The sequence below is a fragment of the Giraffa tippelskirchi genome, chromosome 4 (assembly GCF_054371585.1).
Source record: "Giraffa tippelskirchi isolate mGirTip1 chromosome 4, T2T-mGirTip1v1.2.pri, whole genome shotgun sequence".
Classification (NCBI taxonomy): domain Eukaryota; kingdom Metazoa; phylum Chordata; class Mammalia; order Artiodactyla; family Giraffidae; genus Giraffa; species Giraffa tippelskirchi.
Window position 1 is genome coordinate 6,042,907 of NC_137278.1, and position 18,287 is coordinate 6,061,193.

The 18,287-nt window shown below is 46.0% G+C and overlaps 1 protein-coding gene across 4 annotated transcripts in view; it reads right to left on the minus strand.

Annotated features, from left to right (window-relative positions):
- Positions 1-17,556, minus strand: part of FUBP3 (far upstream element binding protein 3) — a 50,359-nt gene extending 32,803 nt beyond the window's left edge. For all 4 annotated transcript variants that reach the window (XM_081587302.1, XM_081587300.1, XM_081587301.1 and 1 more), the window contains exons 1-2: positions 17,364-17,556; positions 5,439-5,544 (exon numbers count right to left, since the gene is read on the minus strand). In XM_081587302.1, coding sequence (XP_081443428.1) covers positions 5,439-5,544; positions 17,364-17,447 — 190 coding nt within the window. In that variant the 5' untranslated portion in view covers positions 17,448-17,556. The remainder of the gene's footprint in view (positions 1-5,438; positions 5,545-17,363) is intronic.
- Positions 17,557-18,287: the final 731 nt, after the last annotated feature.

Sequence of the window (18,287 nt, forward strand, 5' to 3'; positions counted from 1 at the left end):
TCTGCAGGAAAAGTAACAGGAAAAATAGAGTGTGCGATGCTGACTTACAGCACTATGGCTTATTTTCATTTCATCCAGCAGTAATGAAACCAGTTTAGGGGGGCACAACCAACTTTATTAAAAAATGAAATAGAAAACAGAAGGGACCATATATGGACACATATTTGGGATAGGTATTTTATAAACTTATTTTTCAAAAAGGGACCATATATGGATACATATTTGGGATATGTTTTTAATCAACTTTTTATTAACACAGTTACACATGTGTTTTAGTAAGTGTGCAGTGACTAGTTCTGATGGAAACATGGAACCCACGTCCCTCGCATTGGCAGGTGGATTCTTAAACACTTGACCACCAGGGAAGGCCCACGGACTCACCCCTTTTGAGGCATGTGAGGACTTTACCACTCCTGGTGATGAGCCAGCAAAAACTAAAGAAGAGTGCTGTTAGAAAGGGCGTGGAAAGGGGAAGGCCCCATGTGGCGTCCCCAGCAGACACGATTCTCAGAGATCCGTCCATTTAAGGGGAGAGGGTGCACAGAGGTGCAAGAGCTGGAGGAGGATCTGTGAGCCCGTCCATGCCCACCCACCCTGGGCGGACGTCACGTACCTCGGCCTGAAGACTACTACTTGACAACACCCCTGATTTCTTCCCCCGCAACTCTTAGGAACCGAGTTTTAGTGTTGGCTCTTCACGCCTGCAGTGTCCCCTATGACCCCCCAAGAGGGAAAGGAGCAGCAGCTCCGAGGTACATGTTCCTCTCCTTCCAAAGTAGATGCTCCCACCTGAGGTGGTGCGGGCAGGGGCAGAGGTCTAGACACCCCGGCCAGGCGGCTGCAGGAGCCGGCCCTCACCACTCCCAAGCACAGGCACCTCTCAGCCCTCTTCTCTCTCTGAAAAGCCTGGAACCTCAAACAGTCTTTCCTCCTCAGTCTTCTCCTCCTTCTCCTCGCCCTATGCTACAAGTGCTGAAATGAAACTTGGAGAATCTAAAATGGTCTTACAAAAGTACCAGAGGTAAATCTTAGGTAGAAAAGGCAGGCATATTTTCAAAATCACTAGCGTAATACCCCCATCTCCGCCCCTTGCAACGGCAGGAACGGAGCTTTCCTTACCCCAGGTTCTAATTCTGGTGCCACTCTTCACAGAAAAGACACGGACAGTGTGTGGTCTGTTTGATTCAACTAAAAAAGCTCACGAGGACATGAGGACCTAAAACCCTCCAGGGTAAAAACCTGGGTGAGATGCTCTCGTTGCCCCTAGAAGCACGGAGGAGACAGTGGGGAGAGTGTCCTGCCCACCTGTCATCCAGCTCCACAGCAATGTCCGCGATCATTTGCTCTCTCTGGTGGTCGAGAGGTGGACCCGAGACAGGGAGGTCTAAGGAAACCAGGGAGGGGACCCCCCGTGCCCCTTCCTCACTGAGGACTAAGCAAGTGTCCGAGCTCATTATTTGACAAGGCTGGCCGGAGGCGGGCCAGCTTCCCACTCTTGTAAACAACCAGTTATGGGGACACAGTCCTGCTCACGTGTTTCGTGTGGGCAAGTGCTCTCCAGTGCCCGTGGCGGAGCTCAGTGAGGGGGTCAGAGACCCTGTGGCCTACAAGCCTGAGACAAAGTTTGCCAAGTTCTGATGTAGATTAAACTGAAATCTGCACCTCTAAATCACTTAGCTAATTCTGCTCTCTTAAATTTGGAGCTTACTTGTCACAAAGTTTCCTATGTGCTATCACAGGATATGCAGAGGGAGAACTTGGACATGGAGTGTTTACTCACTGCAGGAGCGAGGCAGGGAAATCAAGAAACCATCTCTCTGACCACGGCATGCGGGATCTGGAAGGAGCAGGAGGCGACAGTCTCTGCCTCCTAAAGAATAGATACGGGACGAGCCCCAGGAAGAGGACGGGTGAGCTGCTGTCGAAGTTCAGGGCAGAGCGCTATCTCTGACTCCCTCCTGAGGCAGCATGTGAAAAGGAGAGGAGGAGGGGGAACAGGAGGGCTGGGGGAAACCAAAGAGGCGAGGTGGCGCCTGAGTGGGGCGCTGGAGCCACAGATGAGGAGAAGACAGGGCTCCAGGGGGACGCCTCGGCCGGTCCGTGCTCAGGAGTCCGCTAGGTAAAGAGAAGACCCCTGAGGAGGCAGCCGCAAAGCGCAGAATGGGGGAGCGGGCCTGGAGGGCAGGTGGCGGGGGTCACGTCAGGAAGGGCCGGGCCCCCTTCTGCTAACCCAGAAGCTGAGACGGAACTGGTTCCGTGAGTCCAACGGAAGCCTGAAGAAGGTACTGGATGGGAGCGTTGTCACATGGAGACCCGCCAGGCCCTTCCCAAATCGGTAGGCGCACCTCAAAGACTGCGAGAAAGCGTGGGTGCCATGACGGAAGATGTTCCAAGTTCAAATGACCCGACCCGAAGCTGGAGGACAGCAGTGCTGCGCTTCCCAGACCGGGCACCGAGGCCGGCCCGGGAAGCTGGGCGTGAAGCTCTCGTTGGGTTCCAAGTGGCTCCTGAACTGGCAGTCTGACAGACAACTCCAAACTGCCTTGGAACACAATGACCCCAAATCGCGTTCTGCATCAGGAACAAACCTTTCCTTCTGTTTTACTGCCTAGCACTGTTTAAAGTCTTCCCGTTCATACATGAGCTGCATGTCCCAATGTCCCGAACTAGCCCTATGTTAAGGTTCTTTCTGGTTGACTTACCAGTTGCAGTCCTTTTAAACAGACCCAAGTAACACCTCCAAAAAACCTCTAGGGGACTGCACTTTAACCTCCTAAAGGTCAAAGAACCCGGCTCCACAGGAAAGTTAGCAAGCTCACACTGCTGAAGTGATCTGCTGAACTTCTGTCAAAAAACTTCCGCGCCAAGCCAAGCAAACAAAAAAACTGCAAAGTCCTGGGAAATCTTTATGGCTAAGGAAAAAGTGCCGGGATTCCTGCCTGTTGCTTGTCTCTGCTTTTCTAAGCTTCCACCTGACAAACAGTGAGACTGTGATCCTTAGAAAGCTGTCTGGTAAATACGAGCATCTCTTTCCATGACGGGCTCTGTTTACGCACATATTTATTCACGAGGACAGAACTGGCCCAGTGACCTCAGCCCTGTCAGGGGAAAACTGACAAGAGCCTGGGGCAGGCCCCAGACGCCCAGCTTTCTCTAAGCTCCACAGCACATCTCAAATTCTACACAGAGACCAACTTGGGGAAAAAAAAATTCTGCTATCTAAACACAAGAGAGGATTAATTTTATCAAATTGCAACGCTGAGGGAAATTTCTTGTAGTTCAAAATACAGTGTGTTGTTGTGGTAAGAGACACAGGTCTGTGGATGATGGAAGACCCAGGCCCAGGTAAAAAGGTACTGTCTCAGTTCTTTCCTACTAAAAGTAGACTTAACATTTTGGAGGAGGGGAGAAACTGCGTTCATTCTCTGATCACAAGAACTGAGTCCCCCAGGCCCAGGTAAAAAGGTACTGTCTCAGTTCTTTCCTACTAAAAGTAGACTTAACATTTTGGAGGAGGGGAGAAACTGCGTTCATTCTCTGATCACAAGAACTGAGTTCCCCAAAGGCAGACATGCAAAAAATTATGGTTCTCAAAAAAGAGGTGACGATATACATATAATAATGAACTGGAGCTTCAAGTGAGAGGCTGGACTTGCTGGTGACTTACTGGCTACATTCTTCCAAAAGCGTGTGCAAAGGATTGCATGCATGCACGCTCAGTCGCTCAGTCGTGTCCAACTTTGCAACCCTATGGACTGTAGCCCGCCAGGCTCCTCTGTCCACGGGATTCTCCAGTGAAGAATACTGGAGTGGGTTGCCATTTCTCACTCCAGGGGATCTTCCTAACCCAGGGATTGAACCTTTATCTCTTACTGGGAGAAAAAAGGTTGTAAGATGCCAAAGGTTTCATTTGCAAATTTTTAGGCCCTCATTAGGCAAAGGACATAGCCATACTGTCCTCTGTAAGCACAAGTTTTACACTTGGAACACCATGCAGTGGGTGAAAGCAAGGCTGAGAGCTGTGGAATGCACTGATCTCCATTTCTGGAAATGGTGGCCTGAGAGACACTGTCCATTAACGATACATATGCTCAGAGTCAGACACTTCGTGTTATTTTTACACTGATGTCCTGTAAGGGAAACTGAAACATGACTGCCCCGAAAAGGTAGAAAAGGTTACTTTGCATGACAGCTTTCTGCTGAGGCAAAAATGTAGACAATGAAATCACTCATATTTAGTCTAAGATATCACTGATACCAATCAAACGTAAGACAACCACAGTGCATTGTTTCAGAGGAGCAGTGTAAACGGTCATCTTAGTTCCAGTGGTCTTGGAGAAGAGTTTGTGTGTGTGATCATAAACATTGATAATTTTCTTAAATAGACAAGAACTTCGACACCCAAATTGAATGTTGTGCCCTTAAAATCTGCACCGTGAGAGTCTATACAATTATGCCACTTATAAAACCCATGGCCATCTCCTCTTTTAGAATCCTCAAAGAGACCAGAGCAATCAGTCATGCCACATTACATTTTTTTCCAAGAACATAAAACATGCACTTTTTTTAAGAAAAGGAGATTACACAATATATACTGCTGTATACCTTGATTTTTTTCATTTAATACTGTATCACAGAAATGTGAACATACCGACACGGCTGAGCACATGCGCAGACTGAGAGGACAGGGAGAGGAGACACCGGCCCAGCCACTGTATGCATATTCACATGCAACCTAGCATATTACAGGATCCTTTCACAGCCCTACTTTGTGGGAGATGAAATATGATAAAGGAAGTCCATGTGCTTTGCAGAAACCCATCTGAGTCTCTTAGCCAAAGGGCCGGTAATATGCACTTCTGAATGGTCTCAAATCCTTTTGGGGATGAGTAGGGTATATAAACAAACCAATGAAATAAACAAAGGAATGAATGAAAGAGAAATGGATGCTGCTAGCAAGAGCCTGTTATAAATGGGAATGGTGAAGGAAAAAAAAAAACCCAGCAGAGAGACTGAAGGAAGGTCATGGCTCCTCTTTCCTTTCTTTAAGGTCAGTATGTAGTCATAGCTTCCTCAGAGCCATGCCCCAAATCTCAGTATTTCTTTGGAGAAAAGTGGGAACTTCAATTCCCACATGTGCACTGGAATAACAGAGGGCTAAATCAAGCAAAACTCCAAGCAGTCAAATTACTTCCAAGCTGATGCTTTAAGACTGTCTTTTACCCTCGAGCCAAGCTGAAAAGATTTCCTGTATTATCAAGGCAAATAAGAACTCAAATGCTGGAGAATTGCTGAGGAAAATCATCTTAAGTATTTCCCCTCAACCATTCTTCAGAGTGACGCTGGAGAAAGCTGTTAAGGAAATGGCTGACACAGATTTCAACTGAACTGGCAGGTTCACTACCACCTGAAAGGCAGAGGTATTTACAGCAACTTACCTCCATCATCCAAGGGCCGTTTCTGCACTCCATAGCCATACACTGAGGGGTCCACTAGAGGTGTGGAATTATTCAAGTGAGGAATTGAATCAATTTTAGCAGCAATCTACAGAGAGAAGCAGATTTAAATACTCAGTAATAAATCATGGCTCCACGGAGGGAGGAAGACAAGAGTCTTCTTTAAAGGGCTGTTACCCCATTTCTCCACCCGAAGGAGATTAATTAAAGCAATGTTATAGGACAAGGACTTTGCACTCCTGAGTTTTCTTTTAGTCTTAGTAATAATATGTCTTTTAAATTGATACTTCCAAAAACTTGTCTTCCACAAGCAAATTTTTAAGTCATCACGTTTAAAGGAAAAAAGCAGGCCAACAACATGAAGAACTTTGTTCAAAATATTTTAACACAGAGTTTCCTTAAGGAACAAATTCCCCAGCAATATTTAAAAGGCCATGAATTTGTTCAAATCTGACAGCTCTTTAGGAATATGTTTGTCATCTTAAAACTTTAACCCCTATAAAGTGATGATGCAATATATGGAAACATAAAACAAGCTGCTCTTCACTGGAAGGCCAAAGAGCAGGGGGATGACCATCTGTTTGGGAGGATTCCTGCACTGGAGAAATCGAGATAACCTGTGAGTGCTACTTTAACTTTTAATGTTTACCTGTCAGTTAAAGAACAGAACACAGCTATTAAATTTCCGCCAGAAACACATGCTGTGGAGAGGTTCCTACACTTCTTTACCAGGAATTAGGGATTAAATGTGATGCTCACATAAATTAACTGATTCAGTCAAAGAAATGTTTACAACTGCTCTTGATGTTAGTCCCTCAGTTAAGCCTAACAAGCCAGGGTGGATTAAGGGACAGCCAGCACAGATGTCCCAGAGCAGAGCCTTCAGAGGTAGCTTTCCTGAGGTTGTCCAAATGCGCCCAGAAGTCTGAGAGCTTCTGGAACTAACATAAAGTACTTTAAACAAATAAACAACCAAAGACAGTCACGATACTGAAAACCTAAGGCAGAATTTAATGTTAGGTACCCTGGATCAGGTCTCATCCTTTCATTTACTAGTTCTGTGATGTTGGCCAAGTACCTTTCCTCTCTGCCTAAGATCTTCTGGGTATAACACCATCTGCTTTGTAGTTTCTGGAAAGATAACAACATACTCTGAACACAAAGGAGCTTTGCACATGAGAAAGCATTTCACAAATACCAGGACTGTAAGACAAAGCAACTCACCCAGCAAGAGCTGAGGGCCTCCATGTCCCAGACTCAGTGGTGAAGAAGAGTCAGGGGTAGTCACAGGTACACAAGCTAATCAATAAGCTGACCATTTCAGCTGCTGATACGCACCATACTAACTAAAAGGCCTCGGGAGGGCCACTTTAAACGGGGTAATCAGGGAAGGCTGCTGTCATCTGAGACCTACATGATGAGGAAGAGCATTCCAGGCAGAGCAAACAGCTTGTTCCAAGGCCCGAAGGCTAGAGCAAGCTTGGTGGGTATGACCCTGAAACAGAAGTCGATGTCACTAGAAGGAACCAGATGTATTCCAAGAGGTGGGCAATGGCCAGTTCATGTAGGGCTTTAGAGGTCATTGGAAGGGGCCTGAATTATATGTATCTATAGAGAATCAATTAATTAATGCTGCACCCTCTTGAGCTGCAAGATCTTATTTCCCTGACCTGTGCCCCAAGGAGTGGAAGCGTGGGGTCCTAACCACTGGACTGTCAGAGAAATCCGGGGCTTGGGTTTTATATGAAGGGTGATGGGAGGCAACTACAAGGCTTAGTAAGAGAAGTAACTTGCTGATTTATGATTTTAAAAGATTCCTTTGGACAAGGAAAATAGATTCTAAGGGGACAAAAGTAGCAAGACCATTAAGAAATTATTCTAAGCCAGAAGTCAGCAAGCCATAGCTGATGAACTACCTGTCTTAGTAAATAAAGTTTCATTAGAACACAGCCACACCCATTTCAGAGATCATACGCTGTGCAGAGCATATATATGTATGTAATTTAATATCTAGACTTAAAAAAAAAAAAAAGAGTCCGTCCTGTCGAGGCTACAGATGATGGTAGCCTGGATAGGTGCTTGTTTTAAAATATTATTTTAAGTTAAAAACTTAAAGTTAAGAGAGACTGCTGATAGAAATCCCATCTCCTATATTCAAACTTCAAGGCAAGTAGCCATTTGCTCTAAAACAAAATACTGTATAAATCTTGCCTAACAGCATTCTACCAACTTGCAATCTTGCTCTCTGTATTTGTTTTGGATAAGCTATGGAAGGTTGGCTACTTACTTAAGATGCAAAGATCATCTTTAAGGACTCAGCTGGGAAAGCAAGTGATTCAAAGGTCAGAATACTGCAGTAGTTTATGCCCCCACAGAGACTCTTTCACTTGCCACAATGAACTGAGCAGGTAAATGGCTGACATGGGGCTTTCCAAGATTATTGTTTTAAAGACAGACCAAAATATTGGCAAGAGACAATGAGGATGACCCCAAAACCCAGGGGAAAAGGGTGTGGCTGTCAGTGGAGCCCCCCCCAGCGTGCCGAATCACTCTCAAAGCGGGGGTGAGCTCTACATATTTGGCACTCTTTATCCACTTTTTTTTTTTTTTTAATGTGGACCATTTTTAAAGTCTTTACTGAATTTCTTTCAATATTGCTTCTGTTTCATGTTTTGTTTTTTTGGCCGTGAGGCAAGTGGGGTCTTAGTTCCCCAGCCAGGGATCGAACTGGTAACCACGGCATTGGAAGGCAAAATCTAAACCACTGTACCACCAGGGAAGTCCCTCTCTACCCTCTTCTGTTGATGCCTTTTGGCTTCCAGAGCTTCTTCCTTCCTTCCAAAGCAGCCAAGATGTTATTCTTGAGTCCTTGGCCTTCCTTATAATTTATATAGTATGTTTCATATGTTGCCAGAATGTCACTTTCTCCCAAAGCTGAGATATTAAATTGTTACATTACAGTAGCTTTTCTGTTCCTACCTTTGACTAAATCAACAAGTGTCCTAAAACGTGACTGAGGATCTCAGATTTGTTTTTAAATCATGTTTCCTTCAGGTAGCTATAAATCTGGGAAATTTTCACTAAGAGAAAAGCAGTATAGGATAATGGTTAAGAGTTGTAGCCCTGAAGTCAATAACTGCACTTGAACTCTGACTAAACAAATGTTAGAAGTATTTAACATTATAGTATTTTAACATTGTAATATACAATTATATCATAATTTACATTGATATTACATTGTATATTACAATATACTTTAATTTTTATATTTGTAATGTAATATTTTGTAATAATATTTTTGTAATGTAGTATTTCTTTATAGTAATAAAGAAACAGTGTATTTCTTTACTCAAACAAATATAACCTTGTTCTAAGAAATGATTTTAAATGCCTTCTAAAATAATAAGAGTTAAAGTGTTATGAGTGCTTCCTATGTCTAGGCACTCTAAGAGCAGTTTAAAGATGCTATCTCATTTATTTCTCATGATGAGTCTTTAGGAGGTTAGTAGTATTATTTCCATTTTAAGACAAGGAAAAGTGAAGCTTAGAGAAGCTGAGTGACCTGCCCAAAGTCACACATCTTATACGTGGCAGAAACAGTAGTGAAGCACAGGCCTGCCTGACTCCAGAGTCCATGCTACTAATCACGGCACTAGGCTAACTAACCCTCTTTCTTCCACCTAATGCTTTCTTAACCAGAGTCACTCCCCAAGGACTTAAAGTCTAATGAGTTCCAGGACACAGAACTCCAGCAGTTCGTCATGTTTGTAACTGACCATCCTGAACAGCAGCTGCTTAAGGGAAGCATGGTACATTTTCAGCTAATAATGGTGTAGGCCAGAAAATAGCCACAGAAGCCAGGATATTCCAAGAAGAACAAGGCCATGCCAATGCTTTCTGAAAGCATGACCTTGAGGGAACGCTGGTACTGATTTTCTGCTACTTGATTCACTTTCCCCCCCTTCTGGGGGGAAGGTGGCAACAGTGGGTTACCTCACTACCTGTGCTATTTTAAGCATGATAATAGATGAAATATTTATAAATTAATGCCATGACATTTAACCCCCACTGCCAGCAGCTAGTGGAAATGTGGAGAAGGGAAGGGGAGCACTGGACCAGCGGTCAGTCATGAGTCCGGCTTTTCTAGCTGGCCCTTCCAGTGTATGACCTTGGGCAAGACCTTCAGTGGTCCACCTTCAGTGGTCTTGCTCCCTGAAAAATGCAGGGACAAACTAAACCAGTGTTTTCTAAGGAGCACAAGGCAATCTGGGGAGGTGCATGGATGAATGTTCAAAAATATTTTAAGTAAATCTAAATTTTACAATGATTTTAAAATATGAAGTAAAAAGCATATTGAGGGTTCACTTAAAGGTGGTACACAATTCACTAACATTAGGAACCGGGGCAATTAATTATTCCCAGTGCATATCTTTAAATTCTGTCATCAGAGTAGCTCACCCTATAAATCCAAACAGGAAACTGTGTCTCTTTTCACAACTTCACATTCAGTAAAACTTTACACTAAACGGAAACAGGCAAGGCCATCTGAACGGCAGCAATCATCCACACGCTGTGTCCGTGCTACTCAAAAGAGTCACTGCTGATTCTCATGGGGCCAGCAAGCAGAGGTGATAGCTCACACCACCACTTGGAGAGGAGAAACCCAACCTGTGTCCCTGGAACTTCTGCTCTAAAGTCGCCCCAAGTGGCCCTGCCCTGGAGAATTCACCCCTGGTGAATTCACAGGCTGGACGGAAAGTCTCTACTCCCCACAGCTGGAAGAAACAGTATGTGGCCAGAGCAGTGGAGCCCAGTAGCTAGGAGTGAGCAAGTCCCAGAGGGCAGGGTCTAGAGCCACGGGTACACAGAGTCAAGTTCACTATCGAGGTTCCTATGAAGACAGACTGTGTATCAAACTTGCTGTGCACTAAGTGTCTGATGGTGCCCTCATTTAACCCTCCCAGTGACCTCAGAAAGTAGCTACTAGTCTCCATTCTGTGGGGTCTGGAGCCAATCTGCCTGGAAATGTATCCGAGGGGATACCAAGATAACAATGTAAGGCACCTGGAACAATGCTGGGCACACTGAAAGGAACGAGAAATGTTTGCTATTTTAACCCTTTACTGAATTAATAATAATACAAAAAAGTACATAGGCGAGTTGTTAACTTGAATTTTCATATACAAAAATGCCTGTGCAACTAGCATCCTGATCAGGAAACAGAACATGACCGGTACCCTCGAAGCTGGTCTCAAACTCCTTTCGGTCACTACCCACCTCTACCTCCCAAGGGTAACCTCCTTATCTTTAATATTAGCTATTCCATATATATATACATATATACATGGTGGTTTTATATGTGTGTATACACATAAACCACCATCCACGATCTCCATTTTACAGATGAGAAAAACTGAAGCTTAGATGTTAGATAACTTGTCCAAAGTCACTAACCTAGTAATTTTCAGAACCAGAATTGGAACTCATATAGACTGAATCCAAAGTCATCTTAATAATCACTTCACTACCTCCTGTGTATTCTGCAACCATCAAATGAGAGAACTTATATAAAAGTCCTTGCCTGGCATGCAGCACAACACAAGCTCAATGCATGGGAGCTATTGCTGTTGTCATTAGAGGTGGGGGCCCTGTCTGATCGTGCCCTATTAACTGGCATTAACCACAACAATCGAATATATCAGCTCTTCTTGGTAGCTTTTCCTGACAACTACAGGCCACCCACATTTGGTGAGAATTAAACACTCTCTTATCTGTTTGCAAAGCACTGTGTAAACCACCTTTAAGCGGTGCGACCTCATGGAGGAAGTGATTGATTATACTCTCCTCACTGCGGGGAGCTCTTTGAGGCATAGACTTCTCTCAATCATCCTGGTGCTCCAAGGACAAAGGTGGTGCTCCAAGGACAAAGGTTCCCTGACTGGGAGCTCCAGGGGTTAGCTTTAGAGAATTCATGAACCTCCTGAAATAACCGACAGAACTATTTATATTTATATTTCTGAGACGTAGTTCAAAGTTTTCAGGAGTCTTATAAAGGTCCACGCTCCAAAAAAAGTTAAAGAACCTCCCTAACACACAGCAAAATGTTTGGCACACAGAAAGTACTCAGTAAATGTTTGCTAACTTTAATATAGAGAGGCCTACCTGTAGGCAAAATGCTGCGATGACCAGCTGAGGCTCTAAGCCAAAATACCTTTCCAATGAGGAGCCCCTCACATCCTAAACATGACATGACCATTACTTTTCTCCCCTAGTGTTAGCTGCTCAGTCATGTCTGACTCCTTGGGACCCTATGGACTATAGCCCACCAGGCTTCTCTATCAAAGAAGTTCTCCAGGTAAGAATACTAGAGTGGGGAGCCATTCGTTTCTCCAGGTGATCCTCCCGACCCAGAGACTGAACTCGGGTACCCTGCTCTGCAGACGGATTCTTTACCTTCTGGGCCACCAGGGAAGCCCGCTCTTCCTTATGTTCCATCTAATTCCACCAGCATCCTTTCAATGCTTGTTTGAAGACCCTGCTGCAGAATTCTCATTGAAATTGAAAACTACCCAACTACCACTACAAAGGAACCAAGTCTATCTTAGAACACAGAAGACAGGGTCTAAGAACTATTGCATATGTTAACTATTTGCATGCTTCTGAGAAAACTGCTTTGTCTACCTTTGGCTTATTATTTTCAAATATAAAATGAGAATTATAACCCTTACCCTGACTATTGCACTTGGTTGTTGTGAGGAGCTAATTCCATGGTAAGATAATCCCAGTGGTAAGCTTGTCTTATTAATCGTTACAATGGCCCAGCACCCAGCAAGGGCCCTTGGACTCTGCAGATCCTCAAATAACAGCAGGCGATCTGCCTCACATCACAGTTTCCATGAACCCTCCTCAGTCTTGCAAGTGATTTGCTATCATCTGACATTAAGATAAAAATGCAGTTCATGCTTCCAAAAATACTGGCTATTCTTTCCCAAGTGTCTTTGTAACTGAACTTTAAATGCAAAACATTTTCAAGAGGAATGATTCTTAATAGAGTCAAAGAACTGCACAGAAAAGCTAAGGAGAGGGGAAGCTTGAGTAGACACCCAACACAACACATTAGAAAGGAAAAGAATCAAAATAATACCATCAAAATTTTTTTAGATCTAGCTAGACGGAAGCTCTGAATGTTTGTGAGCTTGAAGGGGCCATTGATATTATCTAGCTTAATGTTTCCTAAAGTCTGATCCACAGGACGTGATTTGGTTTCATGAAAAGAGGGTAAGAAGTGACAGAACCTGGGTTTATTTACAATGCATATCCCAAACCCTAGTAGGACTTTATGTATAGAAGCAAACTTAGGGTTCCAAGAAATGGCAACCCACTCTAGTATTCTAGCCTGGAAAACTCCATGGACAGAGGAACCTGGCAGGCCAGAGGGTTGCAAAGAGTTAGTCAAGACTGAGTGTAACAATACAACAAGGGCTCTGAGAAGTCCTCAAGTGAAGAAGCCAATTCACCTTTATTTAACGCTGTATCCCCCAAACCTCTCTGTCCATGAGCCCTTTTCTGTGGAAGACCTATGAACAGCTTGTAGATCAAATGCTGGGAAAGGCCAAGCTGGCCCCATGTCATGCAGCTATTTGCAGGAGACTCAGATGTCCTAACTCTCCACCCAGAGTTCTCTCCATTAGAAATTTCAAGTAACAGTATGGACTTACAATTTGGACAAAGATGAGGGGAAAAAGCTGCTGATTAGGCAATCTAATGGGCAGCATAAAACGAAGTGGTGGGAACCCAGGCAACCCAGAGAGTCAACATCACAGACAAGGGGGTAGCTGCTACTGAGCTCCCGTTACTCAGCTCCAGCTCACTGCAGAACATGGGAGCAGTGTGGCCAGGTCTGAGCTGGAAATTTCCATTTTTGCATGAAATTGTTCTGGTTACCAAGTGTTGGACCCCTGTGGTCAAACAACACAGGCCTGCAGGAGCACTCAGCCTTCTCCAGTCCACAAGCCACCAGTTTGAAAACTCTGGTCTAGGAAAGTTTGTATTGGGGACATATAACAGAAACGTTAGTTTGATGATACACATGGGCTGTCCGATTTTACAAGAAAGATAAAGAAGCCTCAGCTGAAAATGAGAACGGTGTTAAGAGGCATCCAGTGGAATGCATTGTTCATTTACCCTTTACTTTCCAACACCAAAGATGAAGACTGGTGACCCAAAGGGGCTCAGTCACATCACAAAAACCCTTACCCAGGAACTTGCTCCCTGTAGGGTCCTCTACTGGGTCCCACCAAGGTAAAATACCGAGCAGCCCACAGATGTCCTGCAGATGCTGCTTTTCTTCAAGTGTCTGAGAAAGTTCAAATGGATGCACACACCACAATCAGTCCCTTGCAAAATGATGACTTGAGCTCCTCAACCAGTGGGCATGCTGAGATGGTCTCAGTGGAGCAAACTCACAGCGACTGAGCATTCAGTGCACATGACTCTGCCGTGAGGCGCACATGTCACACGGGGTGAGCAAAGGCGTCCTTCCTCAAGGGGTGTGCAGCGGGAAATGCACACAGGCCTTTTCTTTAAATGATGGATGCATAGTCTGTTAAAGGACACGCAGCGTGTCTCCACAGCACAGGGGCCGAACCATCTCCTGCTCAGGCTCGAAGTGTGACCTGGCAGCACTGGAAAGCGCGTTCGGGAGGACTGTGGAACTTCCGAGGCCCCATGCCACCCACCAGCTCCCATAAAAGTGCTGGTAAAGAATAGGTTCTAGGTCTTAAAACCGGTCAAAATGTTACTTTCCACAGACTTTCCACTGGCTTGGTCACAATCACTTGGAAGCAGAAGCACCCAGACGCCCAACGCCATCCGGCACCATACATACGCTGTATTTACGGGAACAGAACCCTCTGAGTTATGCAGTGCAGAGGTGCTGACTGGGTTGAGGGCAAAACAGGACCTTAAAACCCTAAAAAGCCCTGGAAGTCTGGGAAAAAGAATGTCCATTTGGGTGACGACTGGCAGGCAGTTGGCCCAGCTCACAGAAGGCTGCTGGGAAGCTTTAAGCCACGGCGGTGTGACACCGTCCTGGTAACACACGGATGGGTGAACCTGGTCATGGATGCTACTAAATCATCACAGTGGGCTTTCTGGGAACGCTTGTCTATTTTTAGGAAAATGAAATAAGACAAAACAGGTTTGCATCTACTCATCCATAATTTCCATGAAGTTACCTTGAAAGCCTGAGACACAGCAGGCAGGGCAGAGATGCAGTGGGGCCACAGGACAGGATAACCTGGCTTTGAGTCCACATCCCATTCTTATCAGGACCCTGTGCTCTCTAAACAACGAGTAGAAGACACACTTTCATTTTGCTAACCAGTCAATGACTTCTGAGAACTGGACGTGATTTTTTTTTTTTAAATCTTCACCAGTTGGACGGAATCATAACACCTTTCTACATGTGTGTGTACTTCCCTACAAAATAGCTCTGTGAGCCCTTTGGCCAAACACTATTAACTCACCGGAATTTATGCTGCTGCAGAGATTTTAAATTTTATATGACATCTTCAGAGATTCCCTTCAGATCTAGGAATGCCAGGCTCTGGGCGAACTAACAGCAACAACTGGCTCTCTTTGTTGGAGAGCATCCAAAGGATATGAAAAGAGGCTTCAAGAGGCTAGGAGGGAAGCTTAGTGGATTAGGTGCTAGACTCCACATACCTCACAGACTGAAGAGAAACCGCAGGTTCAAATCCCAGCAGGGTCAACTCAGACTCTACTGTGATATTCTGGATAAACTGAGCATCAGACAGCTCAGTGCTCCCTGACACATTTATGAGGGCCTTACCAACAGACCCTGGTGTTTACAAGGGTACTTGAGAGAAGGGAAAGCTTTGCAATCATTTAAAGAAATACACTGTCTTTTATCTCCATATCTCCAGTTACTGGGGTGGGGGGGCAGGGGGAGGAGATCACACCTTTGTAACACGCTGTATATACAATGGCAAAGTAGAAACACTACCATCAGATACCCAAATAGTATGAGACCCTTTGAGGTAAGCTTTACTGTAAGCACACAATATTTTAGGTTTCTAACAGCCCATTCGTGCCCAACGAAAATCTATAAATAAACCTAAAATTACCCACAAACCTGTGTTTCCTTTAGTTTTTAAGGCCATCAGTCCTTGGAGATAGTATTGACCTCCAGCTGTTAACATTCAGAAGTGATACACTTACAGCACTGTCTCCATTGGGCTTATAACTGCTCCAGTCAATGGTGCATTTCAGAGCTGGGAACAGTTCCAGTGAAGTTTCCTCTGCTAGTAGTAAACACCACTGCTTCAACAATCCACATTAGGTCAGCATATAAGCAGAGGGTCTCCCTCCCTCTTGAGCAGGTTGTCCAAGAGTACGAGTTCAACCACTGGCTCAAGAGAAGCAGAAAGTCTTCTCAATGGTTCAAAATTCATTTTATGTTCAACTACAGGCCTTCTGCAAACTGAGGATCTGAGCTCTTTAGGGTAGTGACTATACTTCTTCCTGGATACAGAGGCTGACAAGGTGATTGTCAAACATCAGCACAGAGTGAAAAGCCATTACATATTAGTAGCCAGTGAGAAACAAGGTTCAGGACCCTGTACTGTAGAGGAGAGCAGTGTAACACGCCGGCAAGCAGAGTGGTGGAAGGGGAGCTGGATGGCACTGTTCATCCATTACAGCCACTGGCTGGCTCTGAAGTCTAAGTAAGATGGATACTCACTAGCATACTGCTTGGTGCCTAGGCAGTAAGTAACAAGTCATCGAGTAAAATTTTAGGCTGAACCACAGGTTTGGAAACTTCTGGGATCCAATGTAATGTCTATAGGAGCATCAGTATTAAAATGAAAAGTCAGTATCTGGGAAACAGGTAGGGTTCCCTCCCCTGGAATACTGGAAAGAGGTGTAAAGACCATATCTTCAAGCGACCGTGTTGAGACTTTCTTCTAATACAATGGGTCCTGTAGCTTTCTGTTAGGAATCAAGCAGTAATTAGTTATAGCCCAACTTTTAAAGAATCCGTTAGTATGCCTACAATTAAATAGGAAGAAATGATGAGTATGAGACACTCAGCAAAGAAGTTTAAGTGTTAGAGCTAACTTATCGCTAAGTTTCACACACAATACAGGTTCTGTTCTAAGCATCATACCAGAAACCAAAGAGTATTTCTGGCAGTTCCCATATTCATTCTCCAGGGAAGCTTGCAACCTCTTAAAAATCAGTTTATTTAACTCTGACAAAATGCACGACACTGTCAGATGGTCAAATTTCACTGCTGGAATCACTCCATTATCACATGCTCCCTGAAAGAGGAAAAACTATTGCCCATAAGGAATGTCTGTCTTATGGACCATCCACATCTACTTAACAACTCCCCTCTCCGAGAGCACCCTCAAAAGTAAACTACCCTCGAATTCCTAGTCTGAAGAGGCTGTTTCCCCAGTTTTAAGAGGCTATTGGGCCTGAGACAAGCCCTTTCTGCCCAGACCCGGGTTCACTCCGTGAGCTCCCCAGTTCCCTACCCCTGTAAACCTCAGAACCCCATGCTGACTGCCCTGCGGGTCCAGCCCCCTCCCCTGGCGCGAGGGCGCGACAGGGCCCAGGCATCCTGGGTCAATCCTTTCCCAGCAGCTGCAGGAACCTAGGAGACCCGCCCGACAGTCTGGGCCTTGGTCCTCCCACTGGCGCCTCATCCCATGGCTCCTCCCGGCTGCAGGCGCCCCAAGAAACTGCCGAAGCGCCCAGCTGGGGCGTCAGCCCAGGTTTACGTCCCGCCCCCAGGCCAGACCCCCTCCTCCTCCCCATCAGGCCCGACCCGGCCCCGCCTCGGGCTCCCGTGCTCCCGCCGGCCGCCCGCGCCCGTACCTGCCGGACCCGGTGCAGAGCGTCCACGAAGCCTTCAGCCTTCATCCCCACCGGAGCGCTCTGCCCCTGCACCAGCTCCGCCATTACCGCCCCCGCCGCCGCCGCTGCCCGCAGCCGCCCGCTGCCCGCCGCCCGCCGCAGCCGCCCGCCGCCCGCCGCAGCCGCTCTGCTCCCCTGTCCGGCCTCCCGCTCCAATTGGGGACCCGTAGCCGGAAAGGGAAAGTCGCCCCACTTCCGGCGGAAGGGAAGCCGGGACGCTCGCCGACGCGAGAGGAGCCGCGTCTGCGGGGCTGGGTCGGGGCACGTGACCGCGGTCCGGCCGGAAGTGGGGGGGCGGGCCCTGTCGTCTGGTCTTGAGGGGACCGGTCGCTCCCTGGCCATATCCAGACGCGACTTCATCCAGGGCCGTCGACGATGTCGTGACAGGCTTTTTGAGGCGTGCGTCTGTAGCCCGAGATGCCCGGCTGTCGGCTGTTCGGAAACCCAGAGGGGAGTGACGTGGCTTTCCCTAGACGGCACCCTGGCTGTCCCTCTCAGAAAATGACCATCGATTAGGAATATCGGGACTAAGCGCTTTGAAATGGCACCGTGAGGACCCAGAGGGTGGCTGGAGGGCAAGCAACAGCACCACAAAAATATCAGTGCCCCACGTTTGCAGAATCCTGGGCCCGAGTTCTTGGAGCCTCATCAGTTTGCAGTAGGATGAGCTAATGCCACACCTGGCGTTGCCTAGCGACACCGCCCTGAAAGGACGCTTCTGTGGAAGCCAGCGGTAGAGTTTTCTGACATATTCCTTCACCAACTCTGGGGCTCAGGGGAAACAGGAAATACCACCGGACCATCGATGCTTCACTGCCTGCTGAGTCAAAACAGTATTGCTAGAGGGCTTCTTGGAATGCTTAAGTAACTAGATAACGATATTTC